General features: G+C 40.0%; 1 protein-coding gene across 1 annotated transcript in view; it reads left to right on the top strand.

Moving 5' to 3' along the window:
- The window catches only part of MUC19 (mucin 19, oligomeric), a 98431-nt gene that overhangs the window by 48097 nt on the left and 40353 nt on the right, over positions 1-9981 (top strand). Inside the window, exon 35 of the mRNA XM_040489033.1 lies at positions 4739-9910. Within this exon, the coding sequence (XP_040344967.1) occupies positions 4739-9910 (5172 nt within the window). The remainder of the gene's footprint in view (positions 1-4738; positions 9911-9981) is intronic.

The raw sequence follows: 9981 nt of genomic DNA, 5'->3' as shown, positions 1-9981 counted from the left end.
AGTTTCTGGAGAAGAAAAAACAATGAAACAATGTGTAAAACTGTAAGTCAGGACAAGTGTCCCGTAATTAAAAGGGAAATCCTAAATTTACATGTTGAAAGGATCTTCCATATATCAGGAAGAATTAATCCTGAATGGTCAATTTGGTGAGTTATTTTAGAAAAGTGTCAGATTTGAAAGATACAGTCTCTGGACCTTGAGGCAAAAAGAAAAAGTCTTTTAAAATGAAAGAAATTCAGGTTGGTATCAGGCTTAGTGAGATAAAGTAGGATCATTAAGAAACTCAAGGCAGAGAAATGTAAGCTAAGTGTTTTTAAATAGAGCTAAATGTAATTCAGGTATCAAGCTATCGGGAAATACTTGAAAACATGAAGGAATTCAGAGAAATATACACCCATGGAGCCCTTCATAATAAAATCACTGTAGAGTGAGTGCATTAAGCAACAAAGAGATGCTTTGAAAATGACCAAAAGTTATAGCACTATTTCCTTTTAAAGTTTATTTATTGGGGCACCTGGGTGGCTCAGTTAGTTAAGCATTTGACTTCGGCTCAGGTCATGATCTCGCTGTTTGTGAGTTCAGGACCCTTGTTGTGCTCTGTGCTGACAGCTCAGAGCCTGGAGCCTGCTTCGGATTCTGTGTCTCCCTCTCTGCCCCTCCACTGCTTGTGCTCTGTCTCTCAAAAGTAAACAAAAGTTAAAAAAAAAAAAAAAAGAATTGTGAAGTTTACTTATTTTGAGAGAGAGAGAGAGAGAACACTAATGGGGGAAAGGGAGAGAGAGAGAGAGAGAGAGGGAGAGAGAGAATTCCAGGCAAGCTCCTCACTGTCAGCACAGAGCCAGGAACCTGATACAGGGCTCAAACTCACAAACCATGAGATCATAAGCTGAAACCAAGAGCCAGCTTAACCAACTGAGCCACCCAGGTGCCCCTATATAGGGCACTATTTTTAACTATAGCTCTAACATTAGAACAAAAGTTGAAAGAAAGGCTGAAGAAAAATACATAAATGTTACATATTTAACCAACTAAAAATATCATATTAATAAATAGATAGGAATAAGAAGGAAGATGCGATAATCTTATTGATTAGATAGTAGTCAAATTATTTAAAGCCCATGAGCCAGATAAGAGAAATTCACATTTATTAAAGAAGTAAAAACAAAGAATATTAAGAAAGAAAATGGTATTTAAAGTGGAAAGCACAGAAGAAGAAGAGAAGGGAAGAAGAAATAATAATACTTATATTAATAATAATTATTATATAATGATAAGTATATAATAATTATTATTATTTGTTGAGAAACAATAGATACTACCTGAAAGAAAATTGGGAGTGTGCTAATGGGATTATATAAAAGTGTTACTGTGAAAATAGAACCTATCAAAATAGAAATAAAGAAGCAAAAAGCAAAAAAAAAAAAAAAAAAAAAGGAGTAATTTAAGAGTGCATAGCAAATGACAAATGGCTGAAATTGGAATCCAAAAGCACACTAAAATAATGTTTAAAAATAGTTCCTATTAAGTTTTGGTGAAAATTTTTTCAAAATTAGGAAGTCCACTGATATAGTTCATAATAGGGCCACCTGGGTGGCTCACTTGGTTAAAAATCCAATTCTTGATTTTGGCTCAGGCCATGATCTCACTGTTCATGTGTTTGAGCCCCTGAGTTCAAGCCCCATGTTAGGCTCTGTGCTGACAGTGTGGAGCCTGCTTGGGATTCTCTCTCTCTCTCTCTCTCTCTCTCTCTCTCTCTCTCTGTCCCTCCCCTGCTCTCTTTCTCTCAAAAAAAAAATTATATATATTTATGGTTCATACTAATAGAGCTAAGAGAAATAAAAAAAACTAATTATCTACATTCAGGCTAAAAATACATTTGATAAATTTTCAATAACCATTTCAGATGGGAAGAAAAAAAAATCCTGAATAAACAACCTGCCTGAGCAGTATTCAAATGTCAATACTTTTCCTAGAACCAGTATCATGCAATTCATGCAATTAAGTGAATGAATCACTTAACATCTGTAACTTCAGTTTTCTTATCAGTAAAAAATGGGAATGTAATCTATTGAGTGGGATTGTGATGAGAATCCAGTGAAAAAATAAATAAATGTATGTCAAAGCACATCTTTGGAAATGTATAAAGGGTAATATCATTGATGTAGAAAACAGATATTTTGGTAATCTTTTGTTGGAAGTTCATTTAAGTCAGATTTGGTTATCTCATAGCTTAAGATATTCTGGGAATGAACCCAATCCATTTTTCCTTTATAGCAGGTACAACTGGAACATCTGGTGGTACTAGAAAGATTGCCATTAAATTTTTTGTTGTTCAGTGTTTGTGCACTGTTGGGTTTTCAGAACAGCACATGACAGTGTGACAGTGATCTGACAGTTCAGGTGTTCCCCGTTACTAAACAAGACTAATGCAGCATTTTGAATCTGATGTGGCCAATGCAGAAATCACTGGAATGTTACCTGATACAACTATAACTGAGTTAATTAAAAATGTAATAGTAACCATCTAGCATTTCATCTTATATTTGTTCCTTAAATTTTGTTTTTGAGTTAGGGATGTTTCCTCATCCAGTTAGTTACATTTCTTCATCTAAGGTTTGAGTGGCTCTACAAAAAATCACTTACACAACAAACAAATATAAATATAAAAGTACTAAATAATAGTATTTCTGCATTTCATTGATTGATAATATGATTTTCCCATAACAGAAATATTTGAGAGTTCAATAAATTCTTTTCTTTGTTGAATAATAGGCTTCTGGATATTAAATGATTCTCAGCCATCAACAGGGATGTTCAAGTTCAAGTTAGAATTTTTCTTTTTGCAATCTATTTTCAAAAACCCGCTATCTTTAGTATTATAAAAATTGCTCCTTAAAATCTCTACACTTTGGTTTAAAAAATTCTTCTTTTCTAGAATTTGCAAATAGAACATGACTCTACATACCTCATTTGCTCAAAACTCACCTTACAGGAAAATATACAGTGAGGGTATGCAATATGCAATGGGTATAGCCACACCTTACTAAACAATGTTTGTGTTTCATAATATTTAAATTGTTTCAAAGGATCAAAGATACAGACCAGAGAGAAAAAAAGAGAGAAGGAAAGGGGACTGGTAAATATTTCTCATGAAATAGGAAAAAAAGTGCTTAAAAATTTAATTAGTAAAATAAAACTGTTTTTATACTTTGTTTTTTACTGGATATATTGAGTACAACTTATTCAATGAAATAAAGATATGAGGTAGTCATTTACCATCGTATAATATCATTTGTAAGTCATCTTAACCTGTTTTAGCAAAAAATAAAAATGATAATCACATAAAATTATACTAAGTATAAGATGGACAAAGTGTTTTCATATATATTCACTTACTCGAATCATATAACCACCTAGTGCAATTGACAATATATTAGTGATTATTCAAATTTTATAAATAAAAAAATCAATGTGTTTACTTTAGTCATAGGTGAATATGTTTGGAGGATAAAACAGGGCCTAGATGATTGAATCTTCATCCAGTCATTTTCTGTTACTAGACAGCCACTGTCTAGTACAATGGTGAATTACTATCAAAACTAGAGAAAGGTCTTGTTACCTTGCCTATGCTAGTTTACATTTGCATTCCCAGTGCCTAGCTTAGTGCCTGACTTAATAAATATCTGGTGGATATCTGGAATATGTGAAATGATGAATAAGAGTTCCCAATCTGGTAAAGGATTCAGAGGCTTTACTTTTATTAACAAAATAAAACAACAGGTTCTATGAAAGAGAACCTTCCAGAAGGATTGAAGATATGGTAGGCAGTAGGTTATTTGCTGCTTTGCCCAAGTAATGAAGCTTTGATGTAAATAGGCACCATACACACACACTACTGTGTAGATCCATGTCTCAACAAATCCAAGGTTTCCAACCTCATCTGTTCCCTTGGTGGAATTCTTGATATAAGGGTCTCATATCAGAGTATTCTGGGTGATGCCAAGTTGTTGGCATGTCCTCCCTGTAACCTCCAATTTTCCAAATACATTCACCTTCTACTTCTGCTTTTCTAGCACAAATAGTTCATTTCAGCCTTATGGCTTTTGCCCTAGCTGTTCCCACTGCCTGAGTTCTATTTCCCTAGAGTTTCACATAGTTTTCTGCTTTTTTGTCATATCTCAAAATAAAAGACATTTTTTCAGAGAGGTCTGTTATCCAAGCAGTCTAAAATAGAATCCCAGTTGCTCAGTATTACCTCACTTTATGTTAGTGCTTTGACACTTTTCTTGTGTGTGGATTTGTTTGTTTGGATATAATTTAATTTATATGTCTGTATGTCTCTTCCATTCAACTAGGAATGCTTTATGAAACTGAGAACTCTCTAATTACTAGCTACATCATTTTTGAAAAGCTATTTCAACTATATTTGCTTTAGTTTCTACTCTATCAAAAGGGAAAGTAGTACTATATATGCCATAGGGTAGTTCCAATGGTAAAATGAGTAATATTTATATGTTTCTGAGAACTTATACAATACCACACAAGATACCCAGTAAAGTACTGCTAGATGAATAAACAGGAAGAAGTTACACTGTAGAATAAAAGGTATGAAATATGGTGGTGCCCATGAAGATGCTTGAAAGCTATAGTGGAGAAAGCTCCTAGTTTAACAACAACAACAAAAATCCCACGATATATCTTAAAAACAAAATTGTAGTTTTACTATTTATTTTTACAGGAACAACTGGACACTATGTTGAAGGAGGAGGAACAACTGGGCCATCTGAGGGAAGATCAGAGGCAACTAGAATATCAGCTGAAGAATCAGGGACAACTGTATTGTCATCTGTAGTGACAGGGAAAACAGGACCATTACTGGGAGGATCAGCAACAACAAGATCATCAGTTACAGGATCAGAGACAACTGAACCATCTGTTGCACTTTCAAGAACATCTGTACCATCAGAAGAATTGAAAGGAGCAACTGAACCATCACTTGGGTTAACAACACCTGGACCATCAGCTGAAGGATCAGGGACAGCTACATTATTTGCTGGAGTATCACAAACAACTGAAAGCTCTGTTCTAAAGTCGGGAAATACTGGACCATCCATAGGAGGATCACAGACAACTGGACGATCAGGTGAAGAAGCACAGACAAGTGGACTAGCGGCTGGAGGATCAGGGACTACAGGACCATCCACTGAAGAATCAGAAAAAACAGAAACACCTGTTCTGGGTTTAGGGACAACTCAAACATCTGAAGGATTAGGAACAACTACATCTGTTTTAGATTCAGGGACAACTGGAACATCATCTGGAGTGACAAGAACAACTAAATCATCATCTCGAGATTCAGATACTACAGGACCAACAGCTGAAGTATTAGGAACAACTAAATCAGCATCTGGTATATCAAGCACAACTGCACTATTGTCTGGTGGGTCAGGGACAACTGGACCATCTGTTGTAGGATCAGGAACGTCTGTACCATCAGCAGGATTGACAGGGACCTCTGGTGTATCACCTTGGTTTGCAACAACTGGACAATCATCTGTAGGATCGAGGACAACTGAGTCATTGACTGGAAGATCAGAAACCACTGCAACCTCCATTGTAAGTTCAGGCACTACCAGTCCATCCACAGGAGGATCACAGACAACTGGACTGTCGGCCAAAGAAGCAGGGACAACAGAACAAGCAGCTGGAATATCAGGGACCACAGGACCATTCCATGGACGATCAGGGACAACAAGACAATCTGTTTTAAGTTCAGGGATGACCTTACCAACTTCTAAAGAAATAAGGACAACTAGACCTTCATTGGTAAAGTCAGGTACAACTGCAGTATTGACTCCAGGATCAGCCACAAGTGGACTGTCATCTGGAGTATCTGAGTCCACTGAACCATCTGGAGCATTAGGAACAACAAGATCATCAGCTGGTATATCAGAGACAACTGGACCATCAACAGTTGGATCTCGGATGGCAACAGGACCATTTTTTGTAGAATCAGGAACAGCTGTATCATCGGTAGGATTGACTGGGACATCTGGCCTATCACATGGGTTAGGAATAACTGGGCCATCAGCTAAAGGAGCAGGGACAACTGGATCATTTGCTGGAAATTCAGGAACAACAGTAACCCCTGTTGTAATTTCAGGGACTGCTGGTCCCTACACAGTAAAATCACAGACAACTAGACAATCTGCTGAAGAAGCTGGGACAACAGGACCAACAGCTGGAGGTTCAGGGACCACAGGACCATTCCATGGAGGGTCAGGAAAAACAGGACAATCTGTTTTAGGTTTAGGGACAACCAGACCATCTGTTGTAGGTCCAGGAACAACTATACCTTCAAGTAGACTATTTTTTGTAGGTTCAGGGACAACCAGAGCATCATCTGGAGTGAAAAGGACAATGGGACCATCATCTGGAGAATTAGGAACAACTAGATCATCATCTGGTATGTCAAGGACAATTGGACCATCAACTGGAAGGTCAGGGATAACTGGACGTTCAGGAAAAGAATCAGGAACATCAGTAACATCAGTAGGATTAACAGGGACATCTGGATCATCATTTGGGTTAGGAACAACTGTACCATCAACGAAAGTATCACAAACAACTACAGCACCTATTGCAGGATTAGTAAAATCTACATCATCTACAAGATTGACAGGGTCAACTGGATCATCAGTTGGAGGACCAGAGATAACTGGAACAGCAGCTAGAGGATCAGGGACCACAACACTGTCAGCTGGAGCATCAGGAGAAACTGGAACATTAGCTGAAGGATCAGAAACAACAAAAACCTTTGTTATAACATTAGGGATTACTGAAACACCTGTAAGAGGATCACAGACAATGGGATGGTCAACTAAAGATTCAGGAACAACTGGGCAAGAAGCTAGAGGATCAGGGACAACAGGGCAATTCATTGGAGGATCAGGAACATCAGTGTCATCTGTTTTTGTTTCAAGGACAATTCACCCATTATCTGAAGAATCAGGGACCACTAGACCATCTGTTTTAGGTTCAGAGACAACCAGACCATTACCTGGATACACAGAGACCATGGGATCATCATCTGGAGATTCAGACACCACTGGACCATCAGCTGAGGTATTGGGGACAACTAGATCACCAGCTGGTATATCAGAAACAACTAGACTATCAACGGGTAGATCTGGGATGACAGAAGGACCATCTGTTGTAGGGTCAGAAACATCTGTACCATCAGTAGGTTGGACAAAGATATCTGGCCCATCACCTGGGTTAGTAACAACTGGGCCATCAGCTGAAGGAGCAGAAACAACTGGATCATTTGCTGGGAATTCAGGAAGAACGGCAACTGCTATTGTAAGTTCAGGAACTAGTGGTCCCTACATAGGAGGAATCCATACAACTGTACTATCACCTGAAGAGGCAAGGACTATAGGACCAACATCTGGGGGATCAGGGACCACAGAACCATTTCCTGGAGTATCAGGAACAATGGAACAATCTGCTTTAGGTTCAGAGACAACTAGACCATCAGTTGTAAGCTCAGGAACAAGTGGAATATCATCTAGAGTGATGGGTATACCTGGACAGTCTACTAGAGTGACAGGGAAAATTGGACCACCAGCTGGAGAATTAGGAACAACTGGATCATCAGCTGGTATATCAAGCACAACTGGACTATTGTCTGGTGGGTCAGGGACAACTGGACCATCTGTTGTAGGATCAGGAACATCTGTCCCATCAGCAGGATTGTCAGGGACCGCTGGTCCATTATCTGGGTTTGCAACAACGGGACAGTCATCTGTAGGATCGAGGTCAACTGAGTCATTGGCTGGAAGATCAGAAACCACTGCAACCTCCATTGTAAGTTCAGGCACTACCGGTCCATCCACAGGAGGATCACAGACAACTGGACTGTCAGCCAAAGGAGCAGGGACAACAGAACAAGCAGCTGGAATATCTGGGACCACAGGACCATTCCATGGACGATCAGGAACAACAGGACAATCTGTTTTAAGTTCATGGACGACTGGGCCATCATCTGAAGAATTAAGGACAACTAGACCTTCATTGGTAAAGTCCAGCACCACTGGATTATCAGCTACAGGATCAGCCACAACTGGACGGTCATTTGAAATATCTGAGTCTGCTGAGCCATCATCTGAAGTATTCAGAACAACTAGATCATCAACTCTTACATCAAGCACAACTGGACCATTGCCTGGTGGGTCAGGGAAAACTGGACCATCTGTTGTAGGATCAGGAACGTCTGTACCATCAGCAGGATTGACAGGCACCTCTGGTCCATCACCTGGGTTTGCAACAACTGGACAGTCATTTGTAGGATCGAGGACAACTGCCTCATTGGCTGGAAGATCAGAAACCACTGCAACCTCCATTGTAAGTTCAGGCACTACCAGTCCATCCACAGGAGGATCACAGACAACTGGATTGTCAGCCAAAGAAACAGGAACAACAGAACAAGCAGCTGGAAGACCAGGGACCACAGGACCATTCCATGGACGATCAGGAACAACAAGAAAACCTGTTTTACATTCAGGGTCGACCTTATCAACTTCTAAAGAAATAAGGATAACGAGACCTTTGTTGGTAAAGTCAGGCACAACTGGAGTATTGGCCACAGGATCAGCCACAACTGGACAGTCATCTGGAGTATCTGAGTCCACTGAGCCATTATCTGAAGTATTCAGAACAACTAGATCATCAACTCGAAAATCAAGCACAACTGGAACATTGCCTGGAGGTTCAGGGACAATCGGACCATCTGTTGTAGGATCAGGAACATCTGTCCCATCAGCAGGATTGACAGAGTCTTTTGGTCAATCACCTGGGTTCGCAACAACTGGACAGTCATCTGTAGGATCGAGGACAACTGAGTCATTGTCTGGAAGACCAGAAACCAGTGCGACCTCCATTGTACCTTCAGGCACTACTAGTCCATCCACAGGAGGATCACAGATAACTGGACTGTTAGCCAAAGAAGCAGGGACAACAGAACAAGCAGCTGAGGTAGCAGAAACCACAGGACCGTTCCATGGACGAACTGGAGCAACAAGACAACCTGTTTTAGTTTCAGAGACGAACTTACCAACTTCTAAAGAAATAAGGACAACGAGACCTTCATTAATAAAGTCAGGCATAACTGGAGTATTGGCTTCAAGATCAGCCACAACTGCACTGTCATCTGGAGTACCTGAGTCCCCTGAGCCATCATCTGAAGTATTCAGAACAACTAGATCATCAACTCAAAAATCAGGCACACCTGCCCTATTTTCTGGTGGGTCAGGGACAACTGGACCATCTGTTGTAGGACCGGGAACATCTGTCCCATCAGCAGGATTGACAGGGACCTCTGGTCCATCACCTGGGTTTGCAACAACTGGGCAGTCACTTGTAGGGTCGAGGACAACTGAGTCATTGGCTGGAAGATCAGAAACCACTGTAACCTCTATTGTAAGTTCAGGCACTACCAGTCCATCCACAGGAGGATCACAGACAACTGGACTGTCGGCCAAAGTAGCAGGGACAACAGAACAAGCAGCTGGAATATCTGGGACCACAGGACCATTCCATGGACGATCAGGAACAACAGGACAATCTGTTTTAAGTTCATGGACAACTGGGCCATCATCTGAAGAATTAAGGACAACTAGACCTTCATTGGTAAAGTCCGGCACCAATGGAATATCAGCTACAGGATCAGCCACAACTGGACAGTCATTTGAAGTATCTGAGTCCCCTGAGTCATCATCTGAAGTATTCAGAACAACTGGATCATCAACTCGAAAATCAAGCACAACTGGCCTATTTTCTGGAGGTTCAGGGACAACTGGACCATCTGTTTTAGGATTAGAAACATCTGTCCCATCATCAGGATTGACAGGCACCTCTGGTCCATCACCTGGGATCGCAATAACTGGACAACCGTCTGTAGGATCAAGGACAACTGAGTCA

The sequence above is a fragment of the Herpailurus yagouaroundi genome, unplaced genomic scaffold (assembly GCF_014898765.1).
Source record: "Herpailurus yagouaroundi ecotype Mexico unplaced genomic scaffold, PumYag 166, whole genome shotgun sequence".
Lineage (NCBI taxonomy): Eukaryota > Metazoa > Chordata > Mammalia > Carnivora > Felidae > Herpailurus > Herpailurus yagouaroundi.
This window is presented reverse-complemented; position numbering and strand designations above follow the sequence as displayed.